General features: G+C 32.5%; 1 protein-coding gene and 1 long non-coding RNA gene across 2 annotated transcripts in view; both read right to left on the reverse strand.

Moving 5' to 3' along the window:
* Positions 1-8,369, reverse strand: part of tko (30S ribosomal protein S12 technical knockout) — a 47,125-nt gene extending 38,756 nt beyond the window's left edge. Inside the window, exon 1 of the mRNA XM_072530421.1 lies at positions 8,086-8,369. Coding sequence (XP_072386522.1) covers positions 8,086-8,227 — 142 coding nt within the window. The 5' untranslated portion in view covers positions 8,228-8,369. The remainder of the gene's footprint in view (positions 1-8,085) is intronic.
* Positions 8,370-9,043: 674 nt separating this feature from the next.
* On the reverse strand, positions 9,044-24,745 carry LOC140438467 (uncharacterized). The gene is made up of 4 exons (XR_011950541.1): positions 24,661-24,745; positions 20,154-20,267; positions 16,455-16,686; positions 9,044-9,261 (listed from the first exon to the last, which is right to left on the reverse strand). It is a non-coding gene; the product is annotated as an uncharacterized lncRNA (long non-coding RNA).
* Between the last annotated feature and the right edge of the window lie 478 nt (positions 24,746-25,223).

A 25,223-nucleotide genomic window follows, 5' to 3' on the forward strand; every position in this document is an offset into this window, starting at 1 on the left:
CTGCACCCTTCTTGCATCAAATGAGTGAGGAGGCAGATCCATAAAGGCGTATAATTCCTTTATTTATTATCGGATCTGCATCGTTCTTATACCAGTCAATCCGCCAATTTTTTTAAATTATAGCATATGTTTCCACCCAAAACAGTCTAAATATGGAGCTGCATCCTTCTTACAGCAAACTCCTCAATTGAAAGCAGGATAAAAATAATGAGTACGAATTTCAGAAGAAAGAATACATTAAAAGGAACGTAGCAAATCCCGGGATCAAATGAAACTAATCAAATAGACCACATCTTAATACAAGAGAAGTTCGCTAACTTAATAACAAATGTGAAAACGTGTAGAGGGGCTGCTGTTCGATGGCAAAAATTAAACAACCTATAAAGGTATGCCAAACAACGAAAAAAGTAACGAAAATCCTAAGGGAGCGGAACAGAAAGTATATGCATGAAAAAGTAACGCGTATTGAAGAAAATTACAAGAAAAGCGAAATAAAAAATTTATACAAAGAATTAAAATACATTAAAACTGGGTAACGAGGAAGAACGATGAATATAAAAGATAAACAATGCAACCTGATAGTGGACCAAATATATGCAAGATGGAAAGAATATTTCGAAGAACTGTTAAATGGTGGAGTGACTACTGAAGAAAATTATAATGTTCCTAAACCTCAAAGAGTAATAGAAGAAATACCAAAGCCCACAAGAGAAGAAATTGAAGAAATAATAAAAGATATGAAAAATCAAAAAAGACCCGGGGAGAGCGGCATTGTGGCAGAGAGCTTAAAATATGGAGGAGAGGATTTAATAAAGCAACTTAGTGAGCTAATACTAGAAGTGCGGGATGCCGAAGAAATACCTCAAGAATGGAATAAGTCGATTATACATAATTCCTATACACAAAAAGGGAGATAGAACTGAATGTGCAAACTATAGAGGAATATCCTTATTAGAGGTAATATATAAAGTGCTCGCCATACTAATTAAAAAACGATTAGAAATATATGTAGAGAAGAATCTAGAAGAATACCAGGAAGGATTTCGGAAAGAAAGATCAACAACTGATCAAATGCTAAATGATCTCATGCTAAAACAAATCCTGATCAATTGCTATGAATACAACATTTCAGCAGAAGTACTTTTCATTGATTACAATGCCGCCTAAGCTACAATAGACAGAAACAAATTAATAGAAACGATAAAAGAATTCCAAGTGCCAGAAAAAATAGTAACATTGGTATAAATAACAATTAAAAAAAACCATTTGTGCTATGAAATGCAACTGTACAGTCTCAGAAGAATTCGAAGTTAAAAAATGTGTTCGCCAAGCAGACCCGCTGTCTACCTTGCTATGCAATATAGTTCTAGAAAAAACTGTAAGGGTTAGTGGGATAAATAGTTCCGCTCTTTTATAGAAAGAGCATCTATGCTTAGCGTACGCTGATGATGTGTTTCTTATTGCAAAAAATGGAAAAGAATTGGCAAGTATAGCAAAAAGACTGATTCGGAAAAGCTCTAAAATGGGACTTAAACCCATTCATTAATACACCATGGGCTCCTTTAAATCAGAGGCGGAGGATGGATCAATTGTAGAATTCGAGAAGGTGGATATGTACTTGCTAAGGTATCCTTATTGATCAGATATGTAAGGAAGAAACTGAAATCAACCTGACACTGACCAAGAGCAACATATGTGCTGAGGCCATGAATAAAATAATTACATAGCATATAATCCCATAGGCTACCTAATTCAACAACAGTTATATCCTCTGAACGAAGCAAAACAGCAATTTCGTTTCATTTGGAACCCATCTCATACTCTTTTGCAAGGCAACGAAAAAGCTGATCATGTTACCTGTGAACCAATACAAATCCGATTTTAAGTGTTTCGTTGAATGAAAAGTGCTAAGTATATGGGAAAATGAATGGCATATGCCACAATTGTTTCTAAACACTATTAAGACTACAGTAAAAATGCAAAGTGTTAAACAAGCATTGACTATCAGTTATGTTCAAGTCGCTTGTTTGTACCGGGTGGTCCAATAAGCCGATCTCTCGGCTATATATCAGAAACTATTCATGTTATAACTTTAGGAGAAAAAATTCCTTTCATTTCAAAAAAATTTCAAGTTTCTGCGTTAACCGCTAGAGGGCGTAACCTGTGAAGAAAAATTTGAAAACCAGTTTTTTGTGAAATATTCCCCATTATACCAAGTGTTAAATAAGTAAACTAGAAAGAGGCCTAAATTCCACACAAAGTTGTTCAAGTACTTTTTTTCTATTTTTTCAAATAAAGGATGGGGGAGAGTGGGAAAATATTTGTGGATAAATACCTATAACTTTGGTTTGGATCAACCGATTTTAACGGAATTGGTGTCATTAGAAAGAGTGTGGATGATTTAATTTACATCTACTATAAAACAATTGCATATAGTTTTAATTGTCATGGGTAGAGGGTACTTTCGAATAGAAAAAATTAAAATTTGTTTTTCTTCAAAATGTTTAATGGAAACACCTATTTATTGTAAATTATAATGGAACTGGATTAAATTCGTAACAAAATGGCGCAAACCGCATGTTGATAGCTTTTGTCGAACTCAAGATATGAATAAAAACGCAGAAACATAAATAAGTATAGTATTGACTCTCCCTTTATTATAACTTAAAATGAAATATGTGAAAGATCATACAAATATTTCGATCATTAAAACTTAATGTCCAATTAAATGTTTAAATTGTTTTCCATATTTGTCCACACAAAGAGGTAATCTTTCGCGCGTAGACATAACAGATGTTTCAATCTCAGCTGTTGATATACTATTTATTGCGTTTATAATGCGCTGTTTCATGTCGTCTCGCGTGGTTGGTCGAGTTTGGTACACTAAGTCCTTTAATCTTCCCCACAGATAAAAGTCCAGATATGTTAAGTCTGGAGATCTAGCTGGCCATGAAAATATACTTCCCCTTCCAATCCATTTATTTGGATAACTTGCATACAAATAATCTCGAACTCGTCTGGAAAAGTACGCAGGACACCCGTCATGTTGTAATATAATATCTCTTCTTGTTTGTAAGCAAATATCTTACAGGCCAATAAATAAAACAGGCAACTGATTTTCCAGAAAATCCAAATATGTTTCGCCATTTAAATTTCTATCAAAGTCTAGCAGACCTAACATCCAATTGCAGTAATCCAGCCTTGCATCAAAATCTCTCTCATGTAAAGCTTGCTGGAGAACTACATGATAAGTATGCAGTCTAAAAAACAGAACAACAAATATTGGTGAAAAAGAAACCACTATATTTACTAAAACTCAAAAAATCTTGAAAAATCCACAATTGTTTCATAAGATAAATCGTGCATAAGTATTTTTAATTTTTAAGAAACGGATAAAAGGATAAAAGCGCCGTGTTGCCGTTTTTATTGGAATATTAAAATAACAGTTGAATCTAAAGTTTAAAGGGAATTCCAAATTTCTGACCTAAACGTTCACTTTATAATATGAAAAACCAACCTGTGATGTTTTAAAATCCTTAGAACAGTAGTTTTAGGTATGTTTAATTCTATAGAGATTTGCCGACTACTTATATGTGGATTCTGTTAAATTAAAGCAAGAACATTGATTGAATTATCTTCGGTCATACCTCTACTACGTCGTTTAAAACAAGGACGATGAAAACTACCAGTTTCTCTTAATCTTCTTACCTTTCTTTCAAATTCTTCTTTGCCATAATGTCTCCTGTCAGGATATCTTACAGAATATATACGTGAGGCAATAGCGGCATTTTGGTGACATTCGAAATAAACTCCAATCACTCCAAACTCGATAATTAATTACTAATATTACCAATATTAATATCTATTAAAAAAGGTGCAATCTTCAATTCGAATTATAATATAACACTTCTTAACAATGTTTTGACTGCTGTCAATAAATAAACAATATGAACTCCCCGTCAAATTCATTGTCGTAGCCTACTTAGTTTCGAAAAAACTATTTTTAATCATATGAAACAACAATGGTCAAAATAGGTATCAACATTAAGATTCTTCTGCTATAAAAAAATTTGAAACTACCTACTGACTTATTTTTTAATTTAATTTGTAATACAGGGTGAGTCAATACTATACTTACTTACGTTTATGCGTTTTTATTCATATCTCGAGTTCGATAAAAGCTACTATTATGCGGTTTGCGCCATTTTGTTACGAATTTAATCCAGTTCCATTATAATTTACAATAAATAGGTGTTTCCATTAAACATTTTGAAGAAAAACAAATTTTTATTTTTTCCATTCGAAAGTACCCTCTACTTATGACAATTAAAACTAAATGCAATTATTTTATAGTAGATGTAAATTAATTCATCCACACTCTTTCTAATGCTACTAATTTCGTTAAAGTCGGTTGATCCAAACCAAAGTTATAAGTATTTATCCACAAATACTTTCCCACTCTCCCCCACCCTTTATTTGAAAAAATAAAATAAAATTACTTGAACAACTTTGTGCAGAATTGGGGCCTCTTTCTAGTTGACTTATTTAACACTTGGTATATTTGGGCATATTTCCCAAAAAATTGATTTTCAAAGTTTTCTTCACAGGTTACGCCCCCTAGCGGTTAACCTAGAAACTTGAAAGTTATTTCCAGCGATTTCTCTTGGCCGCTTTTACTAAGGATTTTTTTCTCCTAAAATTTTAACATGAATAGTTTCTGATATATAGCCGAGAGATCGGCTTATTGGACCACCCGGTATATAGGGCACAGCAGAATAATTTATGGTTACTTTAACTCTAAATCAAATCTCCCTCTATGTGAATATTGTAACTGTGGTATATCTGTAGCATATATTATGGTGGATTGTCCTAAATATATTAACGAAAGACACAAACGCTCAATACTTTACAATATATTAGAAGTTTTAGAACCTAATTGCAATTTTGTACTTAACTATCTAAATGACCGTCATATTCTCAACAAATTATAAATAAGTTTTGTGTTTCATGTTAAATAAGTTTTGTGTTTCATATACCTATCTTAATATTATAGAAAATTAATTTTTAATCAAGTTGGTGTATTTGTAGCACATATTATAGTAGATTAATAGACAGACTACTGCTACTACGTTGTAGAAAACGTAATACTGGACGAAAAGCTTGAACCCTTTAGGAGAAGATGCTCGTTTTTGCTTTAAAAATTTTTGCACTTATAAATTTAAGAATGTTTTATATTATTAATTTCTAGAGATTTAAGCAGGTAAACAGCCTAAGGCACCTTACGAATTATCTAACAAAAATGTTGCATATTATCAAAACGCCTCATAGAGCTCATAAGTAAATCAAAGCGTAATATTACAGCTGATAATTGGTTCAGCCATGTTTTTCTAATACAATACTTAGCTGACACGCATGGTCTGTGTTGGAACTTAGTGGCAAATAACTCACGAACAAAAAAACAGTAAAAATAGACAAACCTTTTCTAGTCTTCTTCTAGTTCTTCTCAAACACAAAAGTGTTAAAAATAATGTTTTAACCGTTACTGCTGCAGACAATAATACAAGGAAACTGCAGACCTTGTTTAATTGTTAAGAAGGTACACTTAACGGGCAAAGTAAGTCTAAACTGTCAAGAATTGATTTACTATCAGTTGACAAAAACAGTATTTTACAGTTTATCTCAATTTTTATAATTTTCTCCTTGGAAATTGATATGTCAAAACAAAAAACATGTAATTTTAATTTCAAACATTGTTTGGTTTATTCTCAAAATATATCATTTACACCCCCCACCTTGTAGAGCTTGACAAAAAACTTATTGTAACAAAATTCCATTTGCTTTGCAGCAGAGCTTCTTTATAGGTTACCAAAGTTGAACCATTTTGTCTTAACAAATTTTTAAATGGGATAATCTTTGAAGAACCTATTATCTTTAATGAAGAAATAAGCTTTAGTTTATTGTGCCACAAAATGTATTAAAAATTGAAGAAATAAAATTGAACTGGCAAATCTTCTTGTGCCTTATCCTTAGCCATAAGTCTGTATTCTTCAAATATCTGTAGAATGCCATTTACAGCTCTTCTAAACAGGGTGGTTACATCTTTGATGTTCCATCAGATCTTTATGTTTCTTAGCCAGCCAGGAAGGTTGTTTCATTCCTGGGTCTCAGCATCTCTGTACCTTTGCTTGAACATTAGTTTGAGAATGTGGTATATACTTTCACTAAGGATATGGCCAAAGTAGAAAATTTTTCTCTCCTTAATTATGTTGAGTGGATCTCGTTCCAATCATCAACCAAAATATATTGAGGTACTTTGGACACATTACCAGACATTACAGAATGGATGGCATGGAGAGGTTGGTGGTTGAAGGCAAGGTAGATGGTAAAAGAACTTGAGGAAGATTGTTACTCCGATGATCAGACCAAATAAAGTGAGCTACAGGTTACTCTCTGTCTGAGCCAGCATACCGCACCCAGGAGAGAGAAGAATGGATAGCAACCATTCGTCAAATACCATAACGTCACACATCCTTATGAAGGATAAAGGATAGAGGAGGAGGTGGATCTCGCTCATAGCCATCAATTCTTAAAATTCCTTCATTTGTGAGATGTGCAGTCCATGGCATTCATAAAAGTCTCCATAGAATCAACATTGTGATGTTTCAATGTGGTTCAGTGTTCTAACCTTAAGAGACCATGTCTCCGTGCAATAAAGTAAAATGGGCCTTATGCTGTAACATGCAGAAATTTTTAAGTCTGACATTTTGTTCTTGTAAATCATTCTTGTTAATAATTCGTAGTTAATGATCAAGCTAAGTTGATCAGCTAAACTGATCATAGTAATGATCATTGCAGTCCCATTTTTTCAGGTCTATGGTATTTTCATTGATTTTCAAGATGATATCTATTATGATCTGTCAACCTAATAATGTAAATTTGTTCTTGTGTTGATCTAGTCCAAAGTCAAAATGTTCCAAGGCCCATTGACCCAAGACATCAATCCCATCTAATATGTGCTGAAAATCCTCTACAATTGGTGCTATATTTGCTTATCATCTGCATATTATACACTTATTGTCTATTAAAATTATGTTAATTTTAATTCCTCTAATTTCTTCTTTCAGAGCCACTTGGAATATCTTTTCCACATAAATAGTAAAAAGTACTGGTGACAATATGAAGCCTTGACATACTCATTTATATAGTATTTCTATACACAGAAAGGTTTCTGTGGATAGATCTCTGTTGAATTTTATTTCCATTTGTGTTTCTCCACTATTTTCTACACATTTCAAATATATTCGAGTGTGTAGGACTAGAAGAATAACTGTCAAAGCATAGTTCATATAAACTATAAATCGATAGTCACTACAATCTTTACATATAACTTTTTCAGAGTGGTGAAAAAGGTTGATTTTAACCAATCAGTTGGAATTTTACCTGAATCATATTAAATTGAACAAATTGAGATCCTTCGAATAGAATATTTTAATAACTTCTACATGCAGGCTGTCATGACCTCTTTTGAGTCTTCACTGATCTAACCTCAGATTCCAGAATTTCTGGGTCAGATCATTCTTCCAGTTGACATGTTGTCTCTTATCTTCAAAAAGCAATTTCATCTCTGTAAACCTTGTTCCGTCTTACTACACTAGTACCCAATTGTTAAATCAATGTATTTTTATATTTCCTAGAATTATTTTAATGATACAGTCTAGTTACTTGTTACCTGAATGTAGGCATAAGTAGTGTACAGTGGTTAAAAATATGATTTGAAAGGGATTATCTGGAATATCTCTCAATGTCACTATTTAATTTCTATCTAAGTAGCTATAAGTAAATTTATTGACATTAGCGGTTTAGTTTTCAAGGAATAAACACAGGCATATTGTAAAACGTAAGTAAATGAAATGAAAGAATTAATAGAAATCACATATAGTAAATAATAATGTAGCACAGAAACTCAAACATAAAAGCACAGAATATAGAGGCAAAAGTGTCTATATTCGTGAATAGAAGGGATCAATCAATGAGCAAACATTAAAAAAACAATACGTATAAGAACATAAATATTAAATATCTTACCTTGAATTTGAAGAGCGGAAAATTGAGTCGAAAGCAGTGTGGAAATATCTGTTAGACTTTTCTTTTCAACAACAGTTTTCGCGATTGAAACAAGTGTTGGGTGTACTGGCACTTTAGAAATAAATGATTTTAAAAAGTTCATTGTATAATATCACTTCACAACCAAGTTAATCAACTAATTCTTTAATAAAAATATTGGTTTTAAAATATAGTGAAAAGTGAGGTTACTGTTTGAACCTTAGTGTATTCATAACATCGAGACTGTGTTATCGAATCCTTTATCGATATAATCAGAATCAAAGTTCTTAAATTTAATTATGTCAACTTAAATTACTTGTAATATATTATAATTTTCTATGCACTTAATTTTTTAATTCAATTAAAATCACCAAATAGAATATTTTCTCAAATGTTAAAATTATTAACTAATAAGTAAGATGTCCTCATATTTCGAAACTGGTGCGATTAATCGAAAGCAAAATAATCGAAGCGAAGGAAATATTACATTAAACAGATTTTATTATAATGTATTCAGTTTAATATTTGATTTATTGCATTTAATCAAGGGTACAGAACTTTTACTGCGAATCCATCTATAGTAATATTATACGTAAATTAAAATTTTAATCTTAAAAATTCTACAACCTAATCCAAATATTTCTGCAAGATTTGAATTTCTCTATTAGTGTATGATTTGGCTTTTAACCGGTAGATGGCAGCATCCGACTTAAAATTAATTTTAAAAAGTTGCTTTTCTTTGAAATGTATTTGCACTGTTTTAGTAATAATGTACTTTTTTACTCTATTTCAATTTATCGAAATTATTCTGGTACAGTTATGCTTTATATTTAATAATTACTTAATTTCTGTCAATTCCATTTTTAATTTTTTATATATTCTAGTCATAAGATCCTAGAGGTGTTTTTAGGGAAACAAAAAAGGAGGAAAATACAATAAGTCCAATAATTCTCTATATTCTATAGAAATTTCAATGAAATAATATTTGAAAGCCATGTCCAGCTCCTTGCCCACCGGATTGTTGACCTATTCCATATCCTCCTATGATCTCTGGATAAATGTGTTCATTATAGGATGCATGGTGTTTCACCGATATCACGAAGGGTATAAATATATGGTGAATATGGGCTGGTATAAAAGCATGGTTTTTAATATAACCTAAAAATAAAATTTTAAGGACATGTGAAGTAAGAATATATAAAGAAACTAAAACTAAAACCTTTTATATCTACTCTACTATTAGTTTTATTCTTATGCGTAGTATTTTTATAAATGATACAATAATTTTAAACCTGTACTGCCCTACCAACAAAATATCGATCAGAACAGGTGCTCGGCAGGGGAACACTTTTTCACCAAAGTTATTCACGCACACGCTTCCAAGTCCATGGAATGGCAAAATAAAGGCACCGCAAAGAAATATATTTACTGATCACTTAAAAAACTTTATCATCATTTTTAAGTCGTCGACCCATCTAGTCGGTGGTCGTACTCGGCTTCTATTATACATAGTTTCTTAAAAACTCAGATCGTTTTAAGTATATACTGAGAATAGAAACCTGAAACTATTATTCTATGAAAACATTAGGCAAACTCTTACGACCTTACAAATGTCGATATTAAATACATATTTCCGATTCATTAGAAGATGTTTTTAGCGGACAATAATCGTTCCACTCAATCTTAATTATTTTGGAAAATACGATACTCCTTACTCCCCAATAAAAATACTTTTACCACAAACGTACTAAATTTTTTAACTTCTACCACATATGCACAGACTTCTTCAAAACAACGATTGAGTTGGGACAGCTGTAGTTAAAGTTTGTTTAGCAGAAAATGGTTGACATCAATTAGTGCGGTCATAAATATTATTAAATTTATCTGACTTGGCCCATTGTTAAGACTTTGTACCTCAGGTAAACCATTGTTACCTGACACCGGGCGTTTTATACTATTATCAGTTAACCCAGGATGTTTATAGTCGATACTAATTGAAGTCAACCATTTACTGCTAAACACACTTTACTACAAACATTACACTTTTGTATAAATGCCAACTTTAAGCAGTATACACACTGGTGAACTAACTATACGCCGTCTATCAAACTCTCGCTCATATTAACTTTATAATTTCACAAAAAAAAAAATAGGAAAGCACCAGGACCAGACGGAATACAGCCTAAATTTTTTAAACTTCTTGATGATGAATTCATAATACTATGTAAAACCTTCAATAATATCTATGACAAAAGGATTATTTTAAAAGATTGGCTAGAATTTATTACATTACCAAAGAAGACTGTGTCCTTAGTATGTGTCCAAGGTATGCAAGACTGCATACCTTGGACACATACTAAGAAATGATAAATATAGTCTTCTGCAGGTCATCATGCAGGGTAGAGTCGATGGCAAAAAGGGAATAGGTAGAAAGAGGAAGTCATGGCTGCGAAATATTCGAGACTGGACAAACATGACTGTAGACGAATTATTCCACGTTGCAAAAGACAGAGAAGCTTTTAAAAATGTGGTCGCCAACCTCCGTTAATGGGGACGGCATAGGAAGAAGAAGAAGACCAAAGAAATGGGAGCGAAAAATTGCAGAGAATATGGCTAATAAGTCCAATAATCTATCTATCTAATTAGCCTTCTTTGGTCCACCTTTGGACATAGGCCTCCCCAATCCTTTTCCGTTCTTCTCTGTCTGTCGCTATAGTCATCCACCTAGAGCCCACTTGCTTCTTGATATCATCTGACCATCTCATTTGGGGCCTTCCTCTGCTTCGTTTATATTCCCACGGTCTTCAACTTATAAGAATTTTGTTCCATCGATCTTCTTTTTGACTTATATTGTGTCCGGCAAATCTGCATTTCAATTTTGCAACTTCTTGTCTAACATCCCTCACTTTTGTTTTCTCTCTTATCCACTCGTTTCTCTTTTTATCCATTAGTCTTATGTGCAACATTTGTCTTTCCATTGCTCTTTGGGTTTTTATGATTTTGTCCATGTTTGCTTTTGTAAATGTCCACGTTTGGGAACCATAAGTGAGAACAGGGAGTACGCATTGATTGTATACTTTGGTCTTAAGATGCTGTGGATATCTTTTGTTTTTAAGAATGTAGCTTAGTTTGCCAAATGCCGCCCATGCCAGTCTAACTCGTCTTTTTATCTCTGCCGTTTGGTTTTATTTGTTACGTTTTATAGTTTGACCCAGATAAATATAATAATAAATAGAAGGATGTATACTTCACGTCTATTATTTAATCTAAGTTTAGAGGAAATATTTACGGAATAATGGGGCAGTGCTTGGCAAAACTGGAATGTCCAATGGAATTTTGTCTGCTTCAGTGATAAATATAGGTGTTGTGTATAGACTTGGCTCTTGAACGTCATATAGCAAGACAACCAAGCCTTATGGTATAGGGTGCTATATGTTTGGGAAGCAGTTCACCTCTAGTTCTTATTAACAGCACTCTTACAGCTCTACGATATATACAAAAAATTCTTCAAACGGTTTTACATTCCTACCTACAAACCATTCCAAATGCGATCTTTCAACAGGATAAAGCAAGACCTCATACTGCCTGTGAAACCATGGAGTTCATACAAGAATCTGGTATAGACACTTTAAAGTGGCCATTAATATCAGCTGATTTATCACCCATCGAACATGTGTGGGATATGTTAGGTCGAAACCTAAATCTATTGCCACGTCCTCCAGCAAACTTAGAAGACCTGTGTCATATTATAAGAAGAATCTGGACCAGTATTCCGCGATATAAACCACTTAATTCAATAAATGCCCCATAGAATAATTGTGTATAGAAAATCAAGGAGGAGACATTCATTATTGATTTTTTGACGAAAATGACATTGCAAATTTGTTTATAATGTTTTCAAATACTAAGAATATTATAATGTATACTTCCATAAATATATTTCTAAAAAAATCTTTGTCGTTCTCTAGGTTGCATTTTTTTTGGTCATCAGTATATATTAAAAGCATCAGTCAATAAAATAATTATAGCTAGAGTAAATAGGCTAAAAAAAGAAGATGTATATCGCTAATAACTGTGAGGGTTCATGCAACTTTTTTGTAAAATCAAAAAAAAAAAAAAATTCTTGCATATAAACGTTTTTAAACTTCATACCAATTTATGCCGAGTTTACAAGTTATTATGTATCAGAAAACCGTTGAAAAACAAAATTATATTTCCGGCCTTTGGAAGAGAATCCAGATCTTTTTGAATATAACAACATGAATTCCGTAAAATGTGCTTCCAATAGGGGAGGAAAATATTTTGTATAGCTACTTGACCTTATTTTTTAAAATTCCATTAAATTTTAATTTAAACATCGATTTCATCGTTCCTAACCTATTTTGTTGTTAAAATTGTATAAGTTTGAAAATTCAGCAATCCTTTTAAAACTTTTCATTTCAACATACAGGATGTTCCATAATTAATGAATTACCACAAACATGCCTTAACGTTTACATCAACTCCCAAATTAGTTTTTATATAGTTAGAAACTAGAAAAATAACACCAGTTTTGACTGTCACTGTTAGTTGTTTACATTCTACAGGTTATTTATAAAATACGTGCTACCCTTTACCGATAGTAGTAAAATTATATAAAATTTGTAATTGAAGCAAAAAACATAGACCTATTTTGATATCAGGGGTCCCGTCTAACCAACAAAACGAATCCCCAAGTTGAGGGCTGAGTCTCCATAAATCGCAGCGTGGAAACTGCTCTACCAGGTACAACACCCTGCTACTTACGTAAGTCCTCTATAGACAATTCCTAGTTCCAATATCGAAAAGATTATAACACTCATGTTCGTCCGTCTAAAGATCTGGTCTACTGGCAAGAATCGATCCCATCGTAAACCGATAATCTCAACGGAAATAAGGGCTCGTGCGACAATCATAGCGTAGTCACATTGTTTTGAGCCTTTCGACTCTCGGAACACCAAGAAATATCGTTGTCATCTTTGACTAGAAAGATACGGCCTTAGAGGCGTTGACGCATAATCCCACGGATGGTAGCTTCGCACCATTACCCGGTCGAGTAAGTAACCAAATGTCCGAACCTGCGGTTCCTTCCGTACTGAGCAGGATAACGTCATCAGTAATGTAAACGTAACCTGTCTCACGATTGTCTAAACTCAGCTCACGTTCCCTGTCTATGGGTGAACAAGCCAACGCTTGACAAATTCTGCTTCACAATGGTAGGAAGAGCCGACATTGAAGGATCAAAAAGCGACGTCGCTATGACAGTTATCCCTTTGGTAACTTTTCTGACACCTTTTGCTGAAAACTCTTTAAGCTAAAAGGATCACTAGGCTGTGCTCTCATAGTCCATATACATACTGAACATCAGGATCAAGCCAGCTTTTGCTCTTTAGTTCTACGCGAGGTTTCTGTCCTCACTGAGCTGGCCTTAGGACATCTGCGTTATTCTTTGACAGATGTATCGCCTCAGTCAAACTCCCCGCCTGGCAGTGTCCTCGAATCGAATCAGGCTGGAGGTAAGTTGACGCTCGAAACGAAGCACACTAACGCTAGGCGGGTATCAGAAAGGCAAGCTTTATCGGAACTACGAAACCAACGAACGGTACAACGGTAGTGCTTCATTTTTGAGACAAAACTAATCTGTTTTTGTGGTGAAGTAAAAAAATAGATTTTGAGTAATTTTTATTGATATCTCGGACTTGTTAAAACGTAGACATTCGTCTACGCTGTGACTCAGTGAATATAAAGTAACCATAACCTGCGTTTCTGTTTATTTTATTAAAACATACAAATATAATTTTAGAAGGTCTAATGGATAGATGGTCAAAAAAGAATAGATGCCTTTGAGATTTATATACAGGGTGGTCCTTAAGTAATTGTACAAACAGAAACCGTAGATTCTACACTTTAAAATATTACGATTTAAGCCAACTTGCTCTGATAGAATGTTGATATTAAGAAAGATACAGGGTGTTAAAGCGGAAATTTAAAATTTAATTTTTCACTACAACTTTTACGTTTGTAAATATTTTTGGACAAAAATTTACGATTGGATGCTTTTGAGTAGGATAAATTAAAATTTTATACATACTTTAATTAACTGATAGAGCGCGCCACATATGCCACATGTGTGGCATAAATTTGCCCTTAACTTTTTTGTTCTTTGAGATAGCTCTATTTGTGTTAAAAAATATTAAAGATACATTATTTTTACAAAGAAAAGGTATACTTGTTAGTAACCTCAAAATTCAACCGTTTTCGCTATAATCGCATTTTATAAGTAAGCTGCATAATAATTCTTAGTTTGATATTTGTGCGGTAAAGCACTGAATACCTCTAGATAAGCATAATTTATAGTTTATTCTTATTAAAACAACTTAAAGATAATAATGTAACATCACAAAATGCTTTGTTATACATCTTCTTCTTTAGATGCCGTGTCCGTATTCAGACGTTGGCCGTCATCATGTTTACAATTTCCCTTTTCTATCGGTTCTCAAGTTTCTATACTGACGTTGTATTAGTTTTTCTCTACTGTAAAATGCTGAAAACCCAAAATATGTGGTTTATGGAAAATGGTACACCACCACATTCTAGAGAGAAGGCAGTTAGAACATACCTAAATACAACTTTTATGAACGTTGGATTGGTCGTGGTGGTGATATTCCTTGGCAATGTGAGATATTGATATAATTATTTAATTCATAAAAAATCCGAAAAGAATATTTAGTATTCATTTCGTAAATTGTTTACCCATTTTTATTAGGACAAACAATAGAAACTAGAGCACAGGTATTGAATAAACACATATGTGTCTTGTTTCATAATACTTTTGCTACAAATCTAGCCTTAAAGAGTCAAAAACATCATCGCTGGCCTAATAACCGATATTTTTATAAATATAGTAAACACACGGGCAATTTAGTTTAGCATAATATTAGTTCGTTAGTAAATAATAATAGTCCATTTGTTCGAGATGTAATTATAGTTACTCGTAAGTTGTAACATAATTATATAAATAAGTAATGTCATCGATAGGTTATTCCGTGTGTATATAGATTTGGATATGTATCCAAAAGCATATATTCATACATTATACATTATAGCCACAAAGTAGCGCAGAATTTAATCCGCTTGATTTGGGTGTATGGGGCGCATTAAAACAACGTGTCTATAAGAATCCCATAAATATTCGCAGCCAACTATGGGAAGAACTAAATACTGCAGCAGTTTCTTTAGAACCAATGATGCTATTTAATATGAGAGGATCTTTTATGGAATATATCGACAAATGAATTAAATAAAATGGTGGACATATCAAACACTTACTTTGACAAAAAGTTATGTAATTTAGTTTAACTATTTCTTAATTTGGTTTGTAAACAAAATGTTTTGATTATGACTTTAATTTAACATAAAACGTAAAATGTTTGATGTAAAATTTTATTATTCTTTTATTTTGTCAAAACCTATTATTAATTATCCTGCTGATATATTTATTTTATTTAATATTACGTTAATTATTAACTTTAGTTTAAGATATTTTATACCAAAATTCAGAAGTAATAATGTTTTTGTCTATTTTTCCTTCGTTGCCTGGAGTAATTGCTTTAAATCAGAATTATGCAGCTGATTTGTAAAATGCGATTATCTCGAAAACTGTTGAGTTTTGAAGTTATTAACAGGTATACCTTTTTTTGTTAAAATAATGTATCTTTAATATTTTTTATCCCAAATATAGGTAACTTCAGGAGCAAAAAAGTTAAATGCAAATTTATGGCACATATGTGGCGTATGTGGCGCCCTCTATAAGTTACATCAAAGTGTGCATCAAATTATAATTTCTTATATTTAAAAGTACTCAGTTGTAAATTTTTATACATAAATGTTTACAAACATGAAAGTTATAGCGAAAAATAAAATTTTAAATTTGCACTTTAACACCCTGTATCTTTCTTAATATCAACATTTTATTAAGGCAATTTGGCGTAAATCGTAATATTTTAAAGTGTAGAATCTACTGTTTCTTTTTGTACAATTACTTAAGGATCACCCTGTATACAGACGAAATTTTGACACAACCTGAACGGATAACAAAAAAATATATAGAAATCAAAATGACAACAGCGAAAAAAGCCATATCCTGCCTTAATGCCATTCTAATCATGAGAGTACATAAGTATTAACATTATGCAAAATCAACTAATTATTAATGGAAGTAAGAGAATCACATGCAACAAATTAGTTAAATATTTACATTGCTAGATACTAAATTTATTAAAATCTTTGGCTTCACACTGAACAAAAATTCGGCTGTATATTCATGTACATACCCTGTATCCATTCAGTGCTGTGAGTGATAATCGGCGATTTTGTGGATAGACCGTGAAATTCTTTTTCTGGCGACTTTACTTCCTCTACTTTAGTCATATTAAATAAAACAAATCTCGACTTCTCAACTTCAGGAAACGTCACAAAGCCAAGTTCAAGAGGCGATCTTTTTACGATTTCTGCGGAACAGACGTTTAATAGCGTCTTCCAGAATAAAAGGCGAATTATAATTTTCTGGAAAAGGAAATGTATTTTTGAGCAGCATAAAGAAAATCTTATAATAAAGGTATGTATAAAAATGAGAAATTTATATTTAAACTTTTTACAAAAGATTTTATTATGTTTATTAGACAATATATCAATTTCTAAAATTTTATTCCTAACTAAAATGTATTGTTAAACATATTAAAATGCATACTGCTACGACCTAATTGGCCACAATTGTTGGCAAATTCCACGCAAAACATTAATAAGATAAGGAAAATCTGGATTCAAAACGAAATTGTAGAGATGGAAAACTTTGGAAAAGAACTAAAAGTCTAATTAGATGATAACCTTATACAATCCCTGCTCAATTTATTAGACTCACTTAGCAAATTCTAGTTTTCTGTGTTTTATAATCAATTATAATTATAACTATGTTAGCTATAAGTAAAAACATAAAACAAATGATAGTATAGTCCGTCTAGAAAGTATCCGGAATTTTATATTTTTCCTAATTTTAATAGATTTCCTTTTTGTAACATTTTAAGACAAAAGAAATGCATCAAGTAGGTTGTGCCGATAATAGGTTATGGACAAAATCGCATGACAACACCATCTGTCCAATATTGTTGTTTGTAAACAGACTTTGTGAAATTTCTGAAATAATGTCGCAAGTAGAAAAAAGAAAAGTGGTGGAATATTTGCATAGAAAGGGTGTCCTAAACATTAAAAAATTAGTGCAATTGACTGAATTAGAAAAAAGTGCAGTGAATGAGACAATAAACAGGATAAAAAATGGCATAGATATGAGACACAGACCAGTTTCGTGTAGACCGCGTAAGATTCGCGGAAACAATTTAAATGCTTCAGTGGCGTTAGGACGACAAAATCCGCGCCTAGGATTTCGAAAATTAGCGAACAGATTTGGAAATCAACGAAGAATAAAAGTGTGCCCAGAAACTGTTTGCATGTCACTGAAAAAGCAAGGCTACATAATTAAGGATTCAAAAAAAAAAATCCCTACAATGACACCTCTGCAAAGGCAACGAAGAATAGATTTTTGTCAACGTATTCGAGAAGATAATTTTAATAATGTCTTCATATCTGATGAAAGTTGTTTCCAACTTGGTGCAAATCATCTAAAAGTCCTATCAAGAGAAAATGTTACTGTTCAAATTTCCAAATTTCCCACTAAAATAATGGTTTGGGGAGTAATATCTCAACGTGGTGCTACACCTCTCTGTATAGGTATTGGTATTGTTGATAGTGCGAAATATTGTGGCATTCTAAATGGTTTTCTTCTTAAAACGGCTCAAGTTTTATATCCAGAAGGGTGGCGTTTTCTGCAAGATAATGCAAGATGCCATACTTCTGCTAATACTCAAGCTTGGGTGCAAGAACACGAATTGGCAACAATCCCGTAGCCAGCAGTATCTCCAGACTTAGCCCCATTGAAAACATATGGAGACTGGTGAAGATTGAAGTGGAACGAGCAGCGCCATGAGATAAAAGGTTTGATTCGGTCAGTTTTACAGGCGAAGAACACCATTACCGAAAATTATGGCCTTGACCTAGTTTCGGGTGTACCTGGATGTTTAATAAAGAGTTTAAATTTAAATGGAGGTTGTATAAGTAAATGAGACGATATATTTGTTGAAATTTTATATTTCAAGTGATAGAAATAAATACCGTAAAATTATAATTCTGTTTTCTTTTTTCCGGATACTTTCTAGACGGACTATAGTAACCTTTTTGCATATTTATTGAACAAAAACAACGTAAATTATTACAATATTTTACTATAACATTAATATTCTGTTAAGCCACCCTTGATTTTAAGTAGTGCTGCCACTCTCCTAGGCATGCTGTTTATGGATTTTCCTGCGATTTGTTTTAAATTTTCGGTGTGATTCCAATGAAAAATGATTCTTTCTATCAACTAAACCTTGTTGGTAAATATTTTCTTGGCTAACTCTCTTTTTAGGCACTCCCAGATATTTTCAATGGGGTTCATGTCTGGTGAGTTGCCGGGCCATGGTAAGAGCAGAATTTCTTGTTCTAACAAAATTGTTTTATTACTTTTAGCCGTATGGCAAGGTGCTCTATTATGCATAAATATCTTATGGTTGTTACCAAACCATTCGTTCACTTGTCGATCCAATCTTGTCTGCAAAACCCTTTTATATTGGTCTTGTCGCGACACAATATATAAACGTCCCATACATTTGCCATTAATCACCAACCACATCATAACTAAGGTGGGATATTTAATTCTATTAATTACACACCCCTTTTCATATTTTTCCCCTGGACGTCTTCGGACAAACTGGGCCTTGTCATCCATAATTTGAAATGTGGCTTCATTGCTGAAGCAAACCTGTGAATGTGAATAACAATTATAAAGTGCGAAAATAAAATGTTTTGTAATAATTTACCTTACGCCAATCGTCAATAGATCAGTCTTTATGGATTTTGGTCCAATCTAAGCATTTTTTTAAGCATTTTTGGTGTTATTTTTGACTTCTTAACAGGCCTGCGACATGTGAAGCCCATGCCATACAAATTTCGGCGTACGGTGGCCAGCGATACTGAGTATCCTGCTTCTTTCAGCTTATTTAAGAAATCTCTATGGGTGGCCCTTGTGTGTGTTACAGCTAAATTTTTTAAAATTCGTTGCGCCCTGGGGGTAACTATGTCAACACAGGTCGCTTTTCTTTGAGTTTTTGACTCAATCTTCTAACTGACGAAGGGGATACACCACATTTTCGTGCTATCTCTCTATGACTAAGTGCTGTATTCTATAATAGAGCAGTAACGGACGATATTTTCTTAACAAAAAGATCTTTACATTTACCCATCTAAAAATTCCAATCCAAGATTCATCGTCTTGTTTTATGATTAACAATTAAGTGAATTTAGTAACACTATTGTGTAATAATGTCAATATTTACTAGTGCAAATTTTAAATAAATTGACCACAAATCTATGTTTTAAGTAAAAAAACTCAAAATGTAAAACAATTAGTTACTCCACACTTTAAGCACATTCTTCTGTCATTTGTAAATTTTTGACAATTCTAAGAAAAATTTCTACCAATTTCTACGTAACTGTGTACCCAATAGTTATGCAACCCATTCAACACCTTAGTATCAAAGCGAACACACTTTCAGTGCGATTGAAATCACAAAACTGAAATTTTTATGGTATCTAATAAATGGAGCAGCACCTCTATATGCAAGATTAAACGGAAGTAAAATACCGAATAGGAAAGTAAATGCGAAAAGCTCAATAAATATAGAGCGTCAACAAGATCAAGAGAATCACGGAAAACTGTCAAAAACCTTAGAACAGACAGAAAAGAAACGAGTAGAATAGATTTAATAGAAGGTACTTAGATTCCTTTTTTTGATTTTATGTGTATTGGTACAAATAGTTGTATGGGAAGACTGATTGATATTAAAAGGTACAAGGTACACTACTAAAAACAAATTACTTACTTTTTGTGTTCCATACATTTTTCTTTAACTTCATTAAACTAGTCCTTTAATAATTACAAAATTATTTTTCTGCCATTTCTCTCCTACTGATTTCAGATGTCCTCTAAGAAATATCTATAACAATTTTAAAAAGTTACCTTTAAGTAATTATCTATGAAAAGTAAAACAAAAATTAAAAATAATTCATTTGATATGGAAAAGACTTATTTGAGAAGCGAAGTGACTAATCGACAATGAAATAAAGTTGATAAAACACACACTAAAAACATTTAAATCTGAATTTTACATCGTTTTCTTCTTATACTTAATCTTCTTCAATCCATGGATTACTCACTCTGGAAAGCCACGAAAAAACTCAAACTGCCACAACAGCAGAACCCACCAATCAAAGATGAGGCAAACACCTGTGCTAGGAACGACAACGAAAAAGCACCGTTTCAAATGGAACTGCCCCACACGAAATTTACAGTCAACCAAGTAAAACAAACAATAAATTAAGTCAACATCAAAAAAGCCCCTGGATTTAACCGAATCTTTTGCACGATTCTAAAAGAAGTCTCGGATAAGTGCATAAAACTAAAAACCTTTATATTTAATGCAATTCTGCGCCTAAACTACTATTTTTTCTCAATTTTTTCCAATATTCTTTGACAGAATTACTATATTGTATTTTCCGTAATTTATATTCTTCGTGTATCTAATTACATTAGGCAATTCCTCGTTGATTTTGATTCCATGTCGCTGTCCCTCAAGTGCCTTTTTAAAAAACTGGTCCGGAGATTAATTTATTAATCCTTTGTGGATCCATTTTTAAAGAGCTCAGTAGATATTCATTCAGGACCAGGAGCACAACCATTTTTAACAAGGTTATTTCCTTTTTAACCTTTTCCTCATATATTTATCATAATCGACTAACCCAAAACCTGGATTACATTCCTTGGTGAAAACTATATTGTGGTCTTGTTTTTTTTTGATAGTAAAATTATTCAGTTAAAAAATTCAAAATTGAAAATATCCAAAATCACCAAACCATATAACCTTATCCAATTATTAAGATCCAAATATTATATTACGTATCAAATTTTATGCAATGCATATTCTACGTACTAGTTTAAGGGCCGATTGTTCGAACGCTAATCAAAACTTGATTGTGATCAAATATTTAATTACAATCAATAACGTCACAGCAGCTGTCAAAATTATTAGAAGTTGCTTATTATTAATATTGATTTGTAAATAAAAACATGAAATTAACATCACAAAGAGTTTAATTATGGTTTATTTTAAATTAAAAAGCAAAATAATAAAATTGAATAAAATAAATCAGTCAACATAACCTCAAAATGTGACGTATTTGATTTTAATTAAATATTTGATTACAATCAAGTTTTGATTAGCGTTCGAACAATCGGCCCTAAATCATAAGTTTTTTTTCTTATATTTAAAGTCCCAAGTCTACCCAAGGTCCACCTGTCTCGTTTATATATTCCGATCAACCGTAAGTGTGTTAATTGTATTACAGGCTGTTCCCCAAAATTATATTAAAGAAATGATGACTTATGAAAGGATAAGAAAGTAAAACATATAAATAAAAAGGAAGATTAAGACAATAACCAAAAAAACAGTTCAAAGTATGAAAAATGAAATAATAGAAATGAAAAAAAGAAAACAACTAATTATGCCACTTAAAATGCATGCATCTGTAAAATAAAATAAGGAATATGCTTGTATACCTACCTATCCAACGAAAAGATGTAACCAAGACGCACTCTTTCAGAGCTTCCGCGTAAAAAATAAAAACATAATCCAATAAAGGAAAGATGGCGAATGGACGTTGACTCCTAAGCCAATAATTCCCAAACATACACAAACTTAATACCATAATATCGAAGATAACAAGGAAGATTTTAACCCGTAACTGCTACCGACAGGGTCAGCGTGACCCATCAATAGTTTTAAACCGCCCTACCTATTTAAGTTTGATAGTGGGGGAGCTGTCTGTCCACCTATTCTCTGGCCAGTTAGTATTTTATAAAAAGGCAAAGTGAGCAGTTTTGTTGATCGTGTCAAATTCGAAATAATTACGTAGTTGGGTCACGGTGACCCGTCTATAGTATTTAAGTAACATAATATTTTTTGGTTATAAAGGTATGTACCTATTTTTATTATTATTATATATATATATATATATATATATATATATATATATATATATTTTATTATGTTAACGGCTTGAATAATTTAAATATTTATATCATTTGCTTTATACACATTTTTTGTTTTAGATAAAATGGCTTCTTCAAGTAAGCATTTAACTTTGTCTGAGATGGAAGACATTCTAAACAGTGAAGAGTTTTGGAAAGATTTGGAAGATGCCGATGAAACGACAGATACTCTCCAAGAAGTAGAAAATAAGGAGCAAGCTGCACACAAATTATTTAACTATTCAGGTGAAAGTGACAGCGATGAAATAGACAATGAAATTTACAGTGAACACGACTCTGATAGTGAATTTGAGGTTGAACTATTGCATGAAAACACCTTAGACAGAGATGATGCCACGAATAACGCTTCAAGTAACAAAACAGCTACTTTGAACATTTCAAAATTAGCTTGGTATGGAAAAGATTCTACAAAATGGGCAAAACAATCGTCAAAAAGGTCCAAAGTAAAATCTCATAACATTATAAAAGTTTTACCAGGACTGAAAGGTTCTACCCGTCAGAATCCACCACTGTGTCCTAAAGAAGCCTGGAAATTATTAATAACTGATGACATGTTGGAAATTATTGTTGAACATACCAACACAAGAATTGACTTAGTATCTTCAAATTACGCTACATTCAAACGACATAAAAACTCTCTCTCAAAATTTGCCCCAACTTTCATTGAAAGAACAGATAAAATTGAGATAGAAGCTTTTATTGGACTTTTATTTATGCAAGGTATATTTAAGTCTAACCATAAGGATTTAAAATTATTATGGGCAACAGATGGTACAGGGAGCGATTTGTTTAGATGTTCGATGTCACTTGCATGATTCTTATTTTTGCTAAGCTGTTTAAGTATGTACATTCTAAATGCACACCTTCCCCTGAATGGTACCAGCATTTCATCTACTGTTACGTGAGGACCTGGAACATAGTTCTGTTGGGAGTTTTTTACAAAAGTTTCAAATAGGTTGGATATAGCTGCCAATTTATTAGTTTTCACCCTTTCAGACCTTGTAAGATGATTGTCGAATCTTAATAAACCTGCGAAATATGGTATAAAAGTGCAGATCTTAGCCGATTCCCAAACACACTACATGTATAACGCGGAGGTCTATACAGGAAAAATTCTCCAACAGAAACAAAAATCGCTATTTTCACATCCAACTGAGGTTGTTCTTCGAATGATAAAATGTATTGAAAATTCCAACCGTAATATCACTGGAGATAACTGGTACACATCAATGGAATTAACCAACGAGTTAAGAAAACGAGGAATTACATATGTAGGTATAGTGAAGAAAAATAAAAGAATGATTCCTCCAGAATTTATTGCCGACAGAAAGAGACCTGCTAGTTCTTCAGAGTTCGGATTTACATCAGACAATACTCTGGTATCATATGTCCCAAAAAAGGAAAATCTGTTGTTTTAATATCATCAATGCATCACGACAGTACTGTTGATCAGAGCACTGGGAAACCCGAAATAATTATGTTTTATAACCAAACCAAAGCAGGTGTAGATGCTTTGGACGAAAAATGTGCAACATATTCCACTTCTCGAAGAACCCGTCGATGGTCTATGGCAATTTTTCACTGTATTTTAAACGTGTCTGGTGTAAACAGCCGAATAATATATCAGTTTTCCCGAGGAAAAGAAATATCCCGTTACAATTTTTTAAAAGAACTAGGCATTGCACTGTACACGCCACATATGAAGAAAAGACTTTACAACGTAAATGTACCCCGGAAACTTCGATGTCTCGCAGCGAATATCCTTGGAGTAGATATAGATGACACACCTGCACCATTGCCAATACAGAATATATCTAAAAGGAAGAGATGCGCAATTTGTCCCGGAAAAAAAGACCGGAAAACAAATACATACTGTTTTGTGTGCAAATTACCTATTTGTTTACAATGTGCTCTAAAAATATGCCCAAATTGTAAATAGGAATTTATTTTACATTAAATTAGTTTACCGTTATATAAAAAAGTGTTTATGACTTAAAATAAATGTATTAGCTAATGTTTTTTCTTTATTTCAGAATTTTAAAACTGGGTCACAGTGACCCGTCAATAGCAGCTGCGAGATAACTTTTTGTCGGTAGCAGTTACGGGTTAAGAAGATTTTTTTGTGTTTAGAAAGAAGAAATGTATAAAAATATAAACTAATGTAAATATGACAACTAAAATATTTTTTTAACGTCATAGATCTGTGTTTAATTGAATTTTACTTTGAAATAATCAGTGACCCGAATTTATTATTAATTATAGTAAAATATGCTTATACTTACAGATGCCGGTAATTTTAAATACATACACTTTGTTGCAAATACTTAGAGAACATTAAATTTTATCTAACTTTATTATACACGTGATTTAGTATAGTAATCCTCACAGACAAAATCTGAATACCAGCTGCTTACCTTCTATAAGTTGTTTTCTATAGGGTGAGTCTGTTTTAGAGTGTGAAACTATTCTATTGTGACTTTTGACTTTCAGAATTATAATTTACAGCAATAAACCGTTATTTAAAATAACACTTTTTGAATTTTTTATTTTCAATTCTAAAATCACCAATCTAACACCAAGAATTCAATTTTTTTAATTTTTTTTTAGGTTTTATCCTATTAAAAAGTAAGACTCAACGCAATTTTAAGCCTCTACTGTCTTCCCCCGCCCCCATTCCCACCCACAAAGGCTTAATTTTTTCGTTTTTATTTTTTTCCCGGCGAGCTGCAATCAAGTTAAAAATTTCAAAAAATTCACAGGAATAGTTGAGGCTTTTGCAAAACTGTATATTTTATAGACCCATAGCTTGAGTGGGACATCAGTGACTCCCAGTTCGGGTTTAGGC

The sequence above is a fragment of the Diabrotica undecimpunctata genome, chromosome 4 (assembly GCF_040954645.1).
Source record: "Diabrotica undecimpunctata isolate CICGRU chromosome 4, icDiaUnde3, whole genome shotgun sequence".
Lineage (NCBI taxonomy): Eukaryota > Metazoa > Arthropoda > Insecta > Coleoptera > Chrysomelidae > Diabrotica > Diabrotica undecimpunctata.